Source organism: Akebia trifoliata, chromosome 2 (genome assembly GCF_017979445.1).
Source record: "Akebia trifoliata isolate Shusen 1 chromosome 2, ASM1797944v1, whole genome shotgun sequence".
NCBI classification, from domain to species: Eukaryota; Viridiplantae; Streptophyta; class Magnoliopsida; order Ranunculales; family Lardizabalaceae; genus Akebia; species Akebia trifoliata.
The window spans coordinates 2497334-2516369 of record NC_141376.1 but is presented as its reverse complement, the minus strand read 5'-3'; the positions used below and the strand labels follow the sequence as shown (position 1 = coordinate 2516369).

Here is a 19036-nt window from a genome sequence, read left to right as displayed (position 1 = left end):
GGGATACACAAGCCAATCCCCATAAATATGTGTAGTGTGTAACCCAAGAAAAAAGATCTATGATTCTAGCACATGCCACATAAGGAGAGTATTTTGAGTATCTCATGTGAGGAAGTCAGAAAATCATTACTCTTCCAATTTTGGTGTGAAATCACATGTACTCCGCCTTCTCTCATTATAATAATAAGTTATAAGCATGATTTTAAAACTCGATTTCGCATCTCGTCTCATCCATGTCGGATATCGAGTCATCTCGAACAAATTTTCTGATATGTTTAAGATGTATTATTCCAAAATTTGAAAATAAATGTGGAGTCTTAAATCTTGTTCAAAAAATTGATTTGTCTGTTTGTCTTTGCCATGTTTAATACCAAGATGACTCAGGCAACACGTCTCGTCTGGATTGAGTTTTGAAACCATGATTATAAGTAAAGTTAATTGTTCGAGTTTTTTTTGCCACACCACTTTTTACCATGAGTACTAAATTCTTTGTTGAGTACATGAATTGCTTTTAGAACATCTCTTAATTAATTGGTGTTTAAATAATTTAAAGTTGGTGTGCTAATAAAAGATTTCTAAAAGAAAGAGGACAATGTATTTTACAGAGAAAATGCAGAGCTGCTTATATAGAATTTTTACGACTCACATTACCACCGCTCCTTTCTTTCTCTCTCTCTCTCTCTCTCTCTCCCTTATTATTATTATTATTATTATTATCATTATTATTATTTTCTTTTGTAGTTTATTGGTGTGGAATCGCAACGTGTTCTTCATTCGTCTTCTCTAACGGCCATTTGTCGAGGGAAAAAGCCTTGTTTGTTTTACTGATCTCTTCTTACTTACGTCTTCTCCAGTAACCCACCAATGCAGCAGGTTTTCTTTCACTAGAACAAGAGATACTACAAAAACCCATCTCATTTAAACCAAAAACAAAACCTGCCCATTTCACTAAACAATTTTTTTTTTCATCTTTTCTCCAAATCATAAATAAAAAGCTTACAACAAACAAAAAAAGATTCCACATGGATCTGTTCTCTTCTTGGTTTAGGACCTTGATCTCCAGCCTCGTTTTCCTACAGATCCTTAGAGGTAAAAAACACTCTACATTTTTCTTATATTTTCTGGGTTTTTTTATTCTAAGATCTGGGTTTCTCTTACATTCTTCTGTGATGAAGTATTTCTAGTAACAAATCTTCATATTTCCTTGGCTTTGATCAGGTGCTTCAGGGGCTACTTTTACCTTTGTGAACAACTGCGACTACACAGTGTGGCCAGGAATCCTTGCAAACTCAGGAAGCCCAAAACTAGAAAGTACAGGTTTCGAGCTTACAAAGGGAAACTCTCGCTCATTTCAAGCCCCAACAGGTTGGTCAGGTCGGTTCTGGGGCAGAACCGGCTGCACCTTTGACGGTTCAGATCAGGGTAGTTGCTCCACTGGTGACTGTGGATCGGGCCAGGTCGAGTGTAACGGGGCGGGCGCGGCCCCACCCGCAACGCTTGCAGAGTTCACACTCGGATCAGGAAGTCAGGACTTCTACGACGTTAGCCTTGTCGATGGGTACAATCTACCTATGGTGGTTGAAGGAACAGGTGGGTTAGGCACGTGTGTGACGACAGGTTGTGTGACCGATTTGAATCGGGCGTGTCCAGCCGAGTTGAGAGTCGGTGAAGGTGAGGCGTGTAAGAGTGCGTGTGAAGCATTTGGGAATCCGGAATACTGTTGTAGTGGGGCGTTTAATACACCCACCACGTGCAGGCCGTCGGTGTACTCACAGATGTTCAAGACAGCTTGTCCTAGGTCGTATAGCTACGCGTATGACGACGCTACGAGTACGTTTACGTGTACGGGAGCGGATTATACGGTTACGTTCTGTCCTTCATATGCAAATAGGTAAAAAGTGAATAAGGACTCAAGAGAGATTACCAATATGAAAAGGGTTCTTGTTGAAATTTTAAGTTTTTTTCTGCTCAAGCTCGAAAGGAACTGGTTTTTCAGGCATGGTTTTGACCTTTTCCATGGAAGTTTTTGTCATGTAGTGCAACGGCACGATTTCGATGAAAAACAGTGACAAAATTCTGTGGTAGAGGTGAAACCCTATTCCGGAAAATGATTTACTTTATTTCTGGCTAAACAGTTGTCAAATTTTTAGATCTAGAAGTTTATTAGAATGGTTTTCCTACACAAGACTGTGGAGAGAAGAAGTCTGCACACAGTTGTGAAGCGTTTTTTTTGCTTTTTCAGTTGTTCTTTCTTTTTCTAGAAAAATGGGTTTTGTCTTTAATGATGAAATTATTGTGTGTGTGTGTGTGTGTTATTTTTTTTTAGGTTTTAATTAAGGGTTTTGTGAATTGTGAACGTTAGGGCAAACGATAAGATGCATTAGATACACCTTGCAAATAAGTATTTGGGGGTATTTTTGGTAGAATATTTTTTAAAGCATATTTTAAGTGGGATGCATTAAAATAAAGTTTGGAGGTGTATTTAATGCATCTTAACGTGTGCCCTTTGGGCACATGTTAACAAAGCCCCATTACAATTATTAATTTGTTCACTTTATTTTATTTATTGCTAATCTGTTTTGTATTTGAAGACAAAAGATTCATCTCTCTTTTAATTACTTGGAATCTACAGCCAGAAATCTTCAAGAGAGACGATACCAGAAACAGAAGAAACAATGAATGGATCAAGTTCAGTAACAAGTCAAGGTGGAGGTGGAGGTGGAGGTGGAGGTGGAGGTGGAGGGTCAGGAACAACAAGTGAAGGGGGAGTGATGTTGGCGGACGCGTCATGGTTAGCAGGACTAGCTACTGGAGACTCATCAAGGACGACCCTCTCTTCATCTCCTCTTCAATCTACATTCATTATTTCTGCTGCAAGTGCAACCACCACTCTCATTCTCTTCTTGTTCTACTTGTAATCTCATCAACACCTCCTCCTCCTGCTGAGCTCATTTAATTGCCCCAAACAATTAAATGGAGGTGTTGGGTTTTGCCTTGTTAGGAAAAGTTGGACGAATTCCCTATTGTAAAACCAACCATCTATTTAATGCCACATACCATAAATCTATATATTTGATGCTTTTTTATTTGAAAAATATATGTTTTGTTCTACCTTTTACGGTGTTGTGTAATGGTGGAATTAAAGCAAAGGAAGAGAGTAAAGAAGTTTGGGATTTGGGTGGGGGGGTCTATATTCTCTTTTATTAATAAAGAGAGAGAAAGGGAAAAGTGTTTTGCTTGGTGTGAACGTGTAAGAATGTGATGGTGTGTACGCAAGGAAGGTTACTTTGCGGGGATTGCAAGATTGGTAGTTTGTGTGAGAGATGAATGATGGCATGTTATCATTTTCTACTCCTTTTCTTTTTGTGGTTTGGTGAAAAGGAAATGATGTTGCAAGTTGGTTGGATTTTAACATCATTGCGAGGGAGTAGTGGAGATTCGAAATTTTAAGATCATAATTTCATTGTATGTTTGTCGAGATCTGTGTTAAGTGAATCATCATGCCTATTATTATTTTAAAGTAAGAATTGAGATGTCATAACAAATAACAAACACTCTCAATGTGAGATTAAAAAAAATGGAGAGATGAAAGTCTTGTTAATTAAGAAAAGAAAAAGCCCCCCACCCCTTTTTTTGTTTGTTGAGAAGGAAATGATGTTTATAGTTTTTTTTTTAGTTAAAGGTGTTATTATTTAAGTACTGATTTCTCATGGATAGAGAGAGAAGGAAGTTTGAAAAGATCTTGATTTTCAAATTGAATGTAAAAGAAAAATATTACCTAAAAAAAAAAAGATTGAGGCATGTATAAAGCACTTTCTTAAAATAAAATTCGTCCCTACTACGATACCACAGTCTGTAAAAATGTATTGATAGTAAAAAATTAAAGTAAAAACAGGTCTTTGCACGCACCCACGTGAGGTATAAATCCAAGATGTTGCACTCCCCTGTGTGCACATCGTACGTGTGCACACGCACTAAGGTTTCCGGACCGATGGATTAAAATCCCAACTGGAAACTTGGATTTTTCTCTTAAGTCCCCATGTACGTGTGTGAGCCCGCTCACTACTTCTATCCACTTTAAAGTCATAAGAAGTACAATTATTTAAGAATTGCAAATCAATTCTTTTCCTAGTCAATCTGGAACTAAAATTACTCCAGGCAAAAATAAAAACTATTAACTAAACTTAAAGCAATAAAGTAAAAAGCATAAAGCATAAAGTAAATATGAGATTAAATTATCCTATGATTAATAGATTGATTTACCATATGGTTAAAACTAATTGAATATTAAAGGGTTTTCAAATTCAACATTCTAAATTCTAACAAAAGACAGGTTGGGATGTGGAGGGTATCCAAATTTACGTTCGACTAGTGAGATTGAGTGAACTAGGGCTTGGAATAGGCATGTAGGAACTAGTGAGACTAGGTGAACCAGGGCTTGGAGTAAGCATGTAGGTCCCTCCCCCAGGCACATGTGACGCCTGCACATCACATGCACTAAGTCAGGGTGGCCTCGAGTATGGATGGCAAATTCGCCCTACCCCAACACTATAGGATTTGTTTTTTTTTTTTTTTTTTCTGTTTTAAATGGTTCTGGGGCTGTTTTGATATTAAAAATAAAAAGTCGAATCGATTTTGGGGCAGGGACGGTTTTGATATACCCGCCTCAAGTATATATATTATACATATCTTCAGAACAAGAAAAATCACCTAGCATAGTGGTAAGATGAATGTTGGAGAGATGCACAGAGGCCATATCAGTTAAAACCTTCTTAAAATATTTTTTTTTACTTACAAGGTTCAAAAAGAAAATGGGCTGGACTGGGCTGGTTTGAAGTTTTGGGGCATTGGGGCAAGTTCAGGGTGTGCATATATAATTGGGGCGGAACGAGTTCAGGTAAACACGGTCCAAATCTGTCCCGTTGCCATCCTTAGCCTCGAGGAGCCGCTGCTCATACTGGGTATCAAAGATGCCATTGAGCCAATCCCTCGGGGTTAAGTGATGTTAAAGTTGTTGGATGGATTCTAAAATCATTGGGGGAGTCGTACAGAGGAGAAAATAAAATCAAAATTATAGTATCATCATTTCATTGGATCATCACGATCTGTTTTGTGCAAATCATCACACCTATCTGTAGGTACTATTGTTGAAAGGTGTAACTCATGCAATCCGTAAGTGATACCATTGTTTATTCTGTTAGTTTAGAGTTTTGTCTCTAAAGCAAATATGCTATCTTCATCATCAAATGTTATCTAATCTTCGTGATATTAAATTCTATTTTTTTTTCTTATTATTTTGCAATGATTTCTGTTTTGTGTTCCTCTATCATAAAGCTGTCCAGCTCTAAATTGTTTTGGACCCAATATTATTTCAATATGAATTTCCTCGTGAAAATAGTTAACTTCCTGAACTTATTACTACTAATCTAATCCATATTGTGGTATACCGATTGCATCTGATAAGAAAATTTTACAAATTAGCAAGATTACGAATTTTTGTAGTCATTCTCTTTGAAGTTCAAATCAGCTCCTTTGAAGCTCTTGCATCCTCAAACATGCCACTTCAATGGTCTTAATAACTTGAGAACTTTTTATTCTTTTATTTATCTTCAAGAAGAAAGAGTCATAACTACAATGCGAATGAACATTTTGATACAAATGTGAAGGTTTTAAAGGTAAAAGAGTAAGGTAAAAAAAATTATCAAGAAATAAGTCAAAGTAAAGGTCAATGTCGAAATAAGATCTGTCACCGACTCCTCTGTTTGGGATAAGGGGTAGTTGATGATGATGTTGAAAATGGTGGACTGTCCATAAATTAGATGCGGATCAGATCAAATCAAATCCAATTTGATGACATATACGTAGTGAAGGTGAACACATTGTGAAGTTCACTTAGTAATTTGATCAAACACTTATTGGGTACTTAACCAAACATCTTATATGCTACACTTTCCAAGACCTTGTTTTATAATGGCAAGGAAGACTAACTCAATTAATAGTAGTAAATACAAAGAAGATAAATAACCACACAAAGAAAAGAGTAAGAATATAATATCCACAACATGAAATTTTACGTGATTCATCTGAAGGCTACGACCATGAAGATATGAGTGTTAGAACTCAATTTCACTATGAAGAAAATGGGGCAAATCGTTACAAGGACTCCATTTATCACTTAGATCCACCTTCTTCTTGATCTCAATCTTTCCAAACCTCTCAACCTCTCTTTTTTTAGATTTTTTTTCTTTCTCTACTTTCTTTTATAGAAAAGACTTAAATTTGAAATTAGACTTCTTACAACAAAAAAACAAAATCTTTTTTAGAAACACATGAGTGGGCTACTTAGATAAATTACAAGTCCAACTGAATTATGTTGGACCAACCCAACAATACACACACTTGGATCAGGCCTAATTGATTTTTGAGCCATACTTCAACAACATATATATACACTCGACAAGTTATCAAAATTAATTCTTATTGGATTGTGATCGAAACCCGAATCCTTAATCCAGACTAAGTTATTAGACTGGATCGGATGGGATTTTAGGTAACATTCAATCCACGGAAGAAATACATTGGAATATATGAATACTATAATTGTCCCCTCTATCAATGATTGTGCCAAACTCAATGCTGACACTATGGCCCCAAAACATAGTCATTGGATACCCCTATTCATCGAATCATTCTGCACCATCTTTCAAAAGCGTTGAAAATAAATATGACAGTTAATTGGGTCCGTGGAAACATCGAATTGGTGGGATATGGATGATTATAAAACTTGTAAAGGAGATAGGGTTGAATACTACATATGGAGTTTTCATGGATCATGCCAACACCAAGATTAAAGAAAAAAAAACAATTGAATGTTGGATGTTAGTGTTTGGTGTGACTCAATGTGCTGTGGATGAAAACTACAGGACTGGCTACGACAAGAAAATAAAGTGAAAGAATCCGAAATGTATAATACAAGTTGTACTCGAAAGGGCCTATAAATGTGATTCTACTTCTTGTGGACTTGAGTCTCTTTATCTCTCAATTTGTGGGGTGGCACCACCCAAAAACAAGATAGAAACATTTCTACTTTCATAGAGGATAAGAGTTTGCTTTCCCTTTTTTATGTGTATCTTCTTGTATTATTATAAGATTTTTTAACTTTTTATTTATTTTATTGCATGGCTTAGAATTACTGTGATAGAACTCAGTCCATTTTGACGTAGAGACTCAGTCTAGGACGTCGTCACAATACTACATAGTGTACATTACACTCTACAGTGATCTGAGTCAAGTGAGTTGATTTTCAATTAGCTTCCTCACTATGGAGATCATCCTCACAAAAAACCAGCCCATATATATATATATAAGTCAGGATCAAGGGCCATATGAAAAAACATATGTAAAAACAATGTAACATTAATAAATTTTCAAAATATGGGTTAGAAGTTTCGGATTGAGCTGATTTTTTGTGAGGATGATCTCTATGATGGGAGATCATCTGGAAAAAAAAATTAGTCCAATCTGAGACTTCTAATCCTATTAAAAATGATTTAGAATGTGGACCGTCGATTTTTTTCCAATTTTTATCAATAATTTGTAAGTCACTCTTGATGGATTTAGAAGTTTCAGATTAAGCTGATTTTATGTGAGGATGATCTTCTCATCATAGTGACCATCCTCGCAAAAAATCAGCTCAATCCAAAACCTCTAACCCATATTTTGAAAAACCATTGTTTTTACATATGTTTTTCTATACGTTCCTTGAACCGCCCCTTATATATATATATATTATTTGATAATCTCATATTTCAAAATCATGTTTGATGTGCACTCTGACTTCCAAATTCATGCAAAAGTAATAAGTGTAAGATTTTCAGATCCACTTTTGACTTTTATTTATTATTATTATATTTTTTCAGATAAATGGCCCAAAATATTATGAAATTTTGGGATGAAAATGTTCCAGTTTTGTATTGCTTAAGAGCAACTGCAAAAGGCTTCAAATCTTTATATTTTGTGTCTATATCACTGTTCACGTTTTCTCATTTGGGGCGAGAGCAAATATTTGAAGTCCTATCTCTATCATTGTTTACATTTTTAAATATCTATTATATCCTTTTATTTTTTTTCTTTCCCTTAAATGCAAATTTTGACCTTTTTTATCTTTATAATTATAGAACATGTTTTAAATACCATTTTTGTCTTGTGACTGAGTGAATAGTATTTTAAAGAATAAATAGTGATTTAAAGATGTGACTGGTTGGAGTTCAAAAGTGGATTGGAGTCTTCAAAATGAAGAAGGTGCCAGTTTGAAGGCTTGGGTTGGAGTTGCTCTAATGATGAAAATGCTAAGGACTGTTCTTCAGTTGATTTCACAAATAGACCACATCTTTTCAATCTATGTCGCTATTTCGATTCTTATAAAAGTGATTCAAAGAGATAAAACCAATTGAATTAAAATTAGAGCTGCAACAAATAAGACCAAAGGCAATGTCGAGGGGAAACAAGTTTCAAAGAAACTAATAATTCAAGCCATGGCATATTCTTTGATACACGAAGATAAATAAATTAAGAAGCTAATTGCAGAACCTCATTATTCCTATATAAATTGTATTTTACATGATCTACAAAGCATCCGATTTGTTTCTTTTGATATTCCCCTCTATCATCAACTCGGTGGAGGGACTTTGTTTACTAATCGTGGTCGGCTATACTAATAAAAAGGCTTTAGTAATGTGGACTTCACAAGGAATCTAAAGCTTTGTCAAAAAGTTTCAAGGCACTCACCTATATTATGGAAAAGAAATCGAATTCAATCAATCAAACACATTAATTATATTTGTTTATTTTTCCCAATTGACGAAAATTAAATAAAATTAGGATCTGTTCATTGATGTAGGGTGAGAAATATGAAAACAGGTGTTACCTGGGCCCACCAGTAAATTAGGTAAAGCTACAGTGCCCTTAAAAATCACATTGATGCACACCATGGTACACAACAATTTCGTGAACAATTCTACTTGGATAGTTAGGAACATGTGAAGAACATGAGAAACGTGGAGGGTTTCAAAAAAGTTTAGAATGTGATTCTATAAAGAGAGTTAGGCCAGGAGTCGTCACTATTTTATAACATTTTATGATGCTTCCGTGCCTTCTTGTTATAGGGTTTTCAGTTAAGCTAAATGCAAGCCAATCTATTTTATTTTTCAGGTAAATTATCATTTTGTGAGTTGAATATGACGAAATTCCGATTCTGGCTCATTTTTCAATTTAATTCCCAAAACAGGAACAACGAGAACACATGGATTTTAAAGTGATAATCGTTGATAAAATGGTAGCAAGATGGATGATTATTAGCGAGATCATCACTTTTATAAATCAGCAAGATTGCCACTTTTAAAATAAAAATCAGAGATCTCTCTACCTTTTATCTGCGATATCATCACTTTAAAATCCATACGATCTCATTGTTCATGTTTTTTGAATTGAAATGAATAGTGAGCCGGAATTGGAATTTTGTGGAAAGTTGAGCACATTTTTTAAATTTTATCTAGCAATTTGTCCAATGAGACACCTCTAAGGCATTACAAGACCTTGGAAATCATTGAAAAAAAGGCGCTCCAGAGAAATGCTAGGTCAAGATATCGGAAAATAAGTTTTTTAGCTGAACTAATAAGCAACAATTAACTCAACATTTTAAATATATGTGTCTCCACCATTGGTATTAATATTAAGGTATTGATGATTATGATTGTGAGGGTCTGACAAAATGGACCTGACTGCGAGGGACAAAACAGATAGTGTTGAACTGGGATAAAACGCATGCCGATCTTGATAAGGTGGACTTACTAATCGATAACGAAGAGAGGGTGCGTACATGTCAAATAACCAAACCACCCAACACACACAATGAATTGATGAGGTTATCATGTAGTGTTATACTACAACTAATACTACCCAACCAACATGCATTACAACCAAATATCCCAGGTCTAGAAACAGGTGATGTTCAAAGGCAAAGTTATGTAATTTTCACAAGGAGTACCTAATGCACGGAGAAGAATAATGTTTCAATTAATTAGTTGATTCTCAAAAGAATACTAAATAATTGGATATAAAAATTTTGTTGATTAACTTTGAATACTAAGCAATTGGAAAAAGAAAGTGGAAATTAAATATATATATTTTTAAATAATCAACTCGCTCAATGTGGATGTTTATTCTTTATTTATAATCTACTTATTAGACCATATTAGAAAATACTCAATAATTATATTTACTAAAACAAACTATTTTCCTAATAAAGAGACATCAGAATCAACTTAAAAAAATTGAATCAAAAGGAATTTTGGTAGCTTGCCCATGTCTGGATAAAAAAGCAATTCTTCTTTGTGGTTCACAAAATTTCAACGTGGCTAGTATACAATGGGCTGGACTTATTCCTATCAGGTATTTCGTGGGACAAACAATTATGGGCTTGGCTCAGAAACATGCATACAACGTGTACTCCTCAAGAACCTTTTGTTGTAATATATTGCTGGGCTTGGTGCACTGCATCATTTTGTACCACGAGCTGTGGAATTCCTTCAGCAACTGTTGTGCTAAGAAGGAAAGAGTAGAGAGCTAGGGAGGAGCAGAATAGTTAGACCCACGAGCTTGGGTTACTATTGTTAATTGGAGACATTCATGAATGTTCATCTATAAATTTCCTAGATGTATGTAAAATGGGTGGATAAAAAAAGGACCAACTGCACGTACCCCTTCAGTATGCCATAATTCATCAAATGGATACATTTTGCCACCCATCCAGATCGTTCAAGTTAAAGGCTTATCTCCTGTGGAGCAATCACCAATCAGTTTCAAAGTCAATTGACTAATTGGATGGTAAAGATTTCAGTAATTGCTGTGATCTTTGGGATATGGTCAATCACTTGGGTAGTATGGACAATGATCAACAAACCATTTCACAATATCATGGTTGGATTGGTTAGTTCAAACTTCAAAGCATTGTGCAAACTACTTCCCTCTATCCATTCCACATTCAGAGTACAATTCATTGACTTTTCAAGTTGTTGAGTCATGAGTGTATATTTTCCTCCACTCTCGGGTGAGTCATACCCTAGTTAAGCCCTATGACCCTCTTAATACTTATAGTTCTCCCCTTCTCCAATTCATCAGTTGTTTGGAGTAATTGGGTACGGATTTGAATCTTTCCACCCTTATGGGTGAGGGGGAGTGTTGAGTATATAGTTTCCTCCACTCTCGGGTGAGTCATACCCCAGTTAAACCCTGCGACTCTCTTATATTCATAATTCTCCCCTTCTCCAACAGATCGGTCTTTCGGAGTAGTTTGGTTGATTAACACAAGTCATGGATCCAACCAATGAAATGCTATGAAGGTTCTTAATGCGAAAGCACTATATTATAACATGATCACTTAGAAAATGAAAAAGTCAAAACAGAGTTGGTTATTTGGTTTGGAAAAAGGAGTAATCATGAGAAAAACTAATGTAGAATGTGTCACAAATGAATTTGTGAGGTGGTTAATTAGATCCGAAGAAATTAGGCCGAAAGAGCAAATAATAGTACTTTACCACATTCTAGCTTCCAACGTGTGACTTTATAATTGGTATCACTATCATACTATATTGTGCAAAAACTAACAATTAGGACTACCACAATCCACAGACTGCCAATTGGGAAAATAAGCTGTTTTGAATGCTAAATTTCTGTTTCAATTTGATTTTTATTGCCTTAGTAATACTTCTGGCTTGCTATTTTTAGCTGTTTAAGGTTTGGGGAGTTGAACTCAACTAGGACTAATATTTGGGGAGTCAGCTAAGGGTTTGATTAAGCTTATTATTTTCTTTACTAATCTAGTAAAATTTACTGTTTTCGGATTAGTATGGTTGTAGTAAAATTTACTATTATTGGCAAATGATTTGTAAGGAGTTGAAGTTCAATAGATAATCATATAGTCTATCAGTTTATCGTGGAATCACAGACACTTCAAGTGTACCCTATCAAATAACTCCCTTACTGGATAAGTAACCATATGTTTAAACATCATCTAATTATAAGATAGCTCACACTTGAACGTTAATATGTCTAGTTTCATCACCTTTACAAAGCGAAAATGTCGAATTCACTGACTTGTCATTATATCCAACATTCAAACTAAACTCTCCTAAGAAACCAAAAAAGCTATATGAACCATGTTCATCTGTTTGACCCTTTGTCTCTCCTGTTTGCCATTCTTGTAGGAGCTTATCAACCACATCACCGGTAGGGAGGTTACGAAGATTGTTATCTGTCAAGCACATTTGGTAGCAACCCTTCGGATGAAGCGCAGTCCAGAGTATTATCCCATTCACAGAAGGATGAGAGAACCCTTCTCTCAATACTTGTTCTAGAAAAATAGCCTGTAAAATGAAAAAAGAAAAATAAAAGTTAATCAGGAGAACCTCTCATCTATATTAGTATTTTGTAACAATGTTTATAGTAATTTACCTGTGTTTGCTTATCGATGTTCTTGCTAATATCTATCTCTGTTAGCCAAATGGGAAGCTCTAGCATAGCCAATTTGTCTAGAACTGCCCTCATGAGAGGAAGGTTCGGTACAGTGAAATGTCCCTCTAGCCCAATTCCATCCATTGTCGCTCCACCTCTCCTAAGTTCTCTAAGCCTTGATATGTAGGTGTCTACTGTTGAATTAACATCCACACAAGTCTCTACGACATTGAAATCATTCATAAACATGGTTGCTAATGGGTCTGATTCGTGAGCAGTTTTGAAGAAATGCAAGGTTGCATTAGAACCAAGTCGTTGCTCGTAGAAATCAAAGTGAAGCATTTCATTGCTCACATCCCAATGTACGAATTCCTCCCTATATTTATTCATGAGACTTTGAATTCGTGAGTTAACAGCCAATCGTAGCTCATCACTTGTGAGATTACGCACCCATGCAGGGGTGTAAATTGGGTCCTCCCAAAAAATGTTGTGGCCTCTAGTGATAATTTTGTTGGCTCGAATGAATTCCAACATCCGGTCAGCTAAGGTGTAGTTGATTTTGCCCGGGTGGGGTTCTGTCGCGTACCATTTTAGCTCATTTTCGAACACTGCAGCATTAAACCGCTTGACGAACCAATCCTGAAATTATTCCAAGCTGTTGATTAAACTTGTGATCAAGTTATAATTGGTTGATTAAGATTTATCCAAGCAGGTCAAATTTCTATTTAAGTTAACCTGATAAGGCAGATTCTCTAGAATGGTACTAGCAATTGCAGAACCAAATGGGAAATCTTTGGAGATTTGCTGAACCGATATCTGAGCACCTTGAAGTCTATTTCCATGTGCATCCGATACATGGATTGTTACGGCACGTTTTCTTTCCTGGACAAGGCAAGATATCAATCTTATTAGAAGCCCTTATAACATTGTAAGGGGTGGGGTCTAAAATACTATATGGGACACTCTACAAAACTTCAGCCTATCTACCATTGATTACAGTCTCAATCTTGAGTCAATTTGATTGTATGTCGTAATTAATTTGTTAATCAGACGTATCAGATCCTCTAATAATGTGAGTTCATCAATTGAGGAGTCCAACTAACATCACATTCCCTTAAACATCATAGACTTCATATATATATAAAGGGAGAGAAAAAAAAAATTAGGAAGAGTAAATAAGTTTGAGAAATCACAGTGTTGATTATGTATTCTTGGTTAAATCTCCATTGCTCATCACTGAATGGTTGCAAAGAAGTACTGGCTATGGAAATTTCAATGTTACTCTCATCTGAATTCTGTAAGAAAAAAATAACAGACCAAGTTTTGTAGTTAGTTTTATATACAAGTCTCAGTATAATGACTCTAGTCTCCCTCAATTTTTTTTGTTAGAAATTCAGTTTTGTAACAATATTTTTACTTGGAAGAACAGAACAGGTAAATTTGATGATGAATCGAGAACAAATCCGCCTTTAAGAAATGACCAGCATCCACTCTGGGCTACAACAGTCCCTATACAATTGTAAGTCGAATTTTCTGTAGATAATCTTGCCCTTATTAGGGCTGAATCTGCACCCTTGATCTTTACCCAACCTGTTTAACACCCAAAAAAACTACAATTATAACAAATTTGTCCACATTTTATTGGTAAGGATAAAGAAAACCATATCCACCCAATGCTGCTCATAAATGGTGTTCTAAAGGACATTAATAAAGCAAGTAGGACAGCAGAATCGGTACAATTTTAGATCACGGGCCATCCTAGATGTAACCGAGTAGCCCGTGATCAATAATTAGAAGTGGGTCATGTGTAGGGACAAAATCATTGAGTCGTGGGCTACATTATATAGGAACCACAACAGTTACACTATAAATTTAGAAGGAAAATGCTCAAGTAACATTGAGACATTGTTTCACACATTGCCGACATGGATGTGTGTAGAGAATCATATATGCTCGAGTGAGAAGCATCTATGGTTCTGTGCGCACCAATGTGTGTTACAATGTCAATTTCAATCTTACTCCAGAATGACTCAATTTGGAATAATGATAAATTGATTCAAAATGCACAGAATCATATATATTTTTCTTGTGTATCCCAAGGAAAAACATTTATGATTCTGTGCGCATGCCACATCAGTTGAGTGTCTTTTGGAGTCGTGCTACACTGTCTTCGTTGGACACTGTGTTTCAACATGACACTGACGTGCTATTGCACAGGTAACCTTAGATTTTTTTTCATTGAGATACAAGTTAAAAAACGAACGGTTCTCTATACACTGCCACATCAGCACAGTGCTAAACACAGTGTCCATCAAAGGCAATCTAACATTTTCTCTCATAAATTTATGATCCCCTGTTTCAAATTTCCATATCAGGAAAAAAAAAAAAAAGCATTGATCTTGCACTCTTGGGAGCTTGTAGCGAATATGCTTTGATTTGAATATGGCATGGCCCACTTTTTCAACACCACTTATCATTCTTCTTACATTATTGATGTAAATATTTTTAAAGCCCACAATGTGAATAAATATTTGAATCCAATAGCTAGCGGGAAATTTATTGTTTATAGAAAAGTCAAATATAGATTTCACAAAATCCCTAATTGACCAATTGCACGAAACCACATGTATTAAGAATGCCCTCAATTTATAAAATTACCCACATAAAGCACAGTGTGATTGGTGGAACGGGATTAATTCTGTTAAATCTCATATTGACTTTTTAGTGAGTAAAAAAATCTTATGACTACCAATCTCAGATTAAGGTATTTTGGTAAGTAAGTGTAGTACAAAAGGAAAAAAAAAAAGGCCAATAATTCTGATAATCAAGAACATTTGATCAATTTGATTGGTATTAATAGAGTATTAGATAAGATGCACTATGATAAGGCTTGTATTGGATGCACCTGATCATATCTTAGTAGAATTAACAACTCCTGAGTCCCTGAATGGTTCCATTAAAGGTATCGTCCTTGTTGAAATTTAGATGTAAACAACTGTGGCGTACCAACGTCCAACTACCCACCGTCAAAAATCAATGAGATGTGCATTATAAAACACGGTATCTATAGTCTTCATTGAAAATATCAAAATTCCAGTAGTTTGAAAGTTAACCTAAACTGATTTTGACTCCCGTCAACGGTGCCAAGCAGAGAAAAAGAAAAGTCATCGATCCAATATGCTATCTGGTGATATATAATTCCTACAAACATATATGGTTCGATGTATAGAATAACCAATAGCTTTGATCATAAACTCTTAAGGATCACACACTGTGGTGATTGGTGAATGCAGGCTCACATGGGTGGCATTGGAATCACAATTAAGGTCCCATGCGCAAGTTACAACTCAAGAATTTGTGGTGTCTTAAGTGCAAGTGCATTCCCAAGGGGTGCAATGTGCCATTTTGTTCCAACCATAAATATATATATAGAGAAAGAGAGAGAGAGAGAGAGAGAGAGAGAGAGAGAGAGAGAGAGACTTAACTGGAGAAACAGTATTTGGTGCCTTGGGTGAGATTTTGCAAGACAAATGCTGGCGAATAAACTCCTGTAGAGTCGGGAGTATCGCGGACACGGTGAACATTAAAAGTGGTGTAATTCTTGAGAATTCCTCCATTATAAAGTGGATCCTCTGGGTGCGCTTTACACTATCACAACATAATACAATCCATCCGTACCATAAGAATTCTAATCCGAATTCCAAAAGTCTAATTAAGGATCTCAAACAAAATGAAAATGTTCCACGTAGTTACCTCTATGTAAGCTGAAGAATCATACAAAGGCCCATCTGCATTAACAAAATAATATAAAATAAAATAAAACTCAATTAATTATATCAAACGAGAGAGAGAGAGAGAGAGAGAGAGAGAGAGAGAGAGAGAACAACCATAAGAGGCAGTGAAGGAAACTTGAGTGAAGAAGCCAATCCAAAGCAACAGGTGCAGGAGAATAACGAACGAAAAGGTGTATAGGTTCTTCATGCTCTTTCGGTGTAGAAGGGAGAACAAAGAATGAAAATATAATATTTTGAAGTGGGTTAAGGTTAGGTTATATTTATAGGCAAACTATTTCTACAAGAGGGAGAGGGAGAGGGAGAGGGAGAGAGAGAGGGGTGGAATTTTAAAGGAGGAGATTGAAGCATTGGAAGATGGAGAGAGGGTTCACATGAGAAACAGTGCATTTCTAATTCGCCCGTGCCTGTTCACATGTGGGCTTCATGAGAAAATAAAGACATTTAAACTCCCAATTTTGTTGTTATGTTTAGGGAATCGAACCCACAACCTCTAATAAGCTCTGCTTATACAATCCAACCCATCTTTCCCCTGCGTCCTGCACATTTATTCGCCTTATTATTGGGTTTATTTTGTCCGTCCCTCTCGAAGACTACACCGATCCCTCTACTCCTAGTAGTAGGATATCAAGATCAACTCCTTCAAACGCTCACGCCACATACATGTCCCTCTAACTAACATTGTGACTAGACGGTGAGTCAGTCGGTCAGTCACTTTGACAGGTGGTGTTAAAACTGTCCAAACGTACGAGTTCAGTTTGAAACAGGGTGAGACTTGGGAGCACACAAGTTCAACCTCAAACCAAGTCATTCATTGTTCGTGACGTGTAGACCCCACCCGGTAATTATACCATTTTGTTATGTATTGCAACTTGTAACTTGTCAGGGGGTTTGATTCACCTTACATTAGCTTTGTATTTGGGCTTGTAGACTTGGATGAGAGTGGATATAAATGTGCCGGGATGGACTATACAACGCAAGCCAAAAGGAACGGGCCTAGTGAGATTTGGGCAAAGCCCAAAATGCCATGATATGAAATACAATATGATACCCTTATATATAGTTTTCCCATAAAGACAAGTTGTTTATAGGAAAATGATAGTATATTGGGTATGTGTAGGTCGAGTAAACATAGTAGAATAATGGGGCAGTATTTTTTTTCTGGGATGGGATGGGCCAACAGGTTGATTATGGGCCCAAATTAGAATAGGCTCTACCCATCTCAGACTGCTTGGGCTGTGGTAAGTTTTGAGCCTGGATTTGGCGGATCCAACCTAGTCCATTTGAACCCTAAAGTCACACCTAATATTTTGATTGGACCAACATTCAAACTAGATGTAAATGCATTTTTCTTTTGCTCTACCTCGAGATCTCTCTTGAAGGCTCTTAGCTCAGTAGGCGATCTGTAACATGACCACTCTGACGATCAAATTAGAATTAGTGCCGAGCTAATCAAGAGTTCTCAGAGAAAATTTTTTCTAACCTTTGACATAAATTGCAACCTGGTATTTATAGGTATCCTGATTGATGGATTTCTCAAGATATGCTCAGTGGTTTTTCTCAAAATTGTTGCATCTGCTCTCTGACCTGACAGTTATAGGAGTTGCTACAATTGCCTTGACAGGTCTGAAGCAGCTGTAACCGATCTGTCAGACTGTGAGTTGTCACATCCGTCCTTTTAGTGATAGTGTTGTCACGCTTGTCACATCAACCATAAGTGATTCAACTTGTAATTAAGCTCGATAGTTTTCATATACTCGGTGGGTCGGTAATTATTTCTCTAAATTACCACATGTCAGTAGCTTTGAGAATTACCCTCCACACTAGCTATTATGGATCTGCTTGTGCTCGTGCATCTATCCATGCCAGAGGTATGTTTTAGAGTGTGAATTTGCAATGAGCGTGCTTGTGACAAGGGACCATGTGTCCTTGTGATCCCTAGAATAAAGGAGTGTAAGCGTGTCCTCAGCTTATAATGACAAAGATCAGGGGACCATTGAAGCGTACAAGGTCAATAGACTTTAAAATCAAACCTAGAAATACAAGTGCCAATAAGGAGACTGAGACCTAGATTAGATGAAAGACCACTGACTCAACCTGCATCGCAACTCCGTTTTCGTCACAAATTAAATGAGATTGGTTGTTTTCGTAATTTTTATAAAATGACCACGACTTCTCTTTTGCCGTAACATACACTCTTTGGTAATCATACAGTTTCACGAATGTTTGGGCCCAAAGGACAAAACCTATCCTGACATCATCTATTTGAATATCTAGTACATCATGGGCTTAAAGGACTCATAATGGGCTTCGATCCCATCATGTTTGTTAATAAAGCTAATTAGAATGAGAACAAAGTACACAGAGCTGCTCCCATCAAGAAACTATATATGTTAAGCGTGACGGGACGACACGTCATTTGAAGTATGAATCTTTCTCTTTTCAATCACATAATAAGTCTGATGTCCTCTCCAATAAGCAAATGCCTTGTGGCACACTCTACCAAGCCCAATACCCAATGATATTGGGATCATTTTTTCTGTTGAGCCCACAAATAAGAAAAATTATTCAGTTTGATTAGTGACATACAATCCTTAAGGAATCAACCATATAAAATTATCAAATTTAATAACCAAAAGTCATCAAAGCTTACTATCTGTGGGTCCAAAAAAAAAATATCTCCATTAAAGGTTAGTGCGCACAGAAATTATTCCACAACAAATTACAAAAGGTAA

General features: G+C 36.2%; 2 protein-coding genes across 2 annotated transcripts; one reads left to right on the top strand and one right to left on the bottom strand.

The window, feature by feature from the left end:
* Positions 1-705: 705 nt before the first annotated feature.
* On the top strand, positions 706-3111 carry LOC147408748 (thaumatin-like protein 1). The gene is made up of 3 exons (XM_086421470.1): positions 706-1089; positions 1219-1891; positions 2633-3111. The coding sequence occupies exons 1-3, from the start codon at positions 1023-1025 to the stop codon at positions 2916-2918; spliced, it is 1026 nt and encodes a 341-aa protein (XP_086277596.1). The 5' UTR covers positions 706-1022; the 3' UTR covers positions 2919-3111.
* Positions 3112-12021: 8910 nt separating this feature from the next.
* LOC147408747 (Glycosyl hydrolase family 10 protein) lies at positions 12022-16910 on the bottom strand. The gene is made up of 8 exons (XM_086421458.1): positions 16398-16910; positions 16264-16298; positions 15996-16158; positions 13928-14100; positions 13704-13805; positions 13246-13392; positions 12511-13149; positions 12022-12422 (listed from the first exon to the last, which is right to left on the bottom strand). The coding sequence occupies exons 1-8, from the start codon at positions 16489-16491 to the stop codon at positions 12087-12089; spliced, it is 1689 nt and encodes a 562-aa protein (XP_086277584.1). The 5' UTR covers positions 16492-16910; the 3' UTR covers positions 12022-12086.
* Between the last annotated feature and the right edge of the window lie 2126 nt (positions 16911-19036).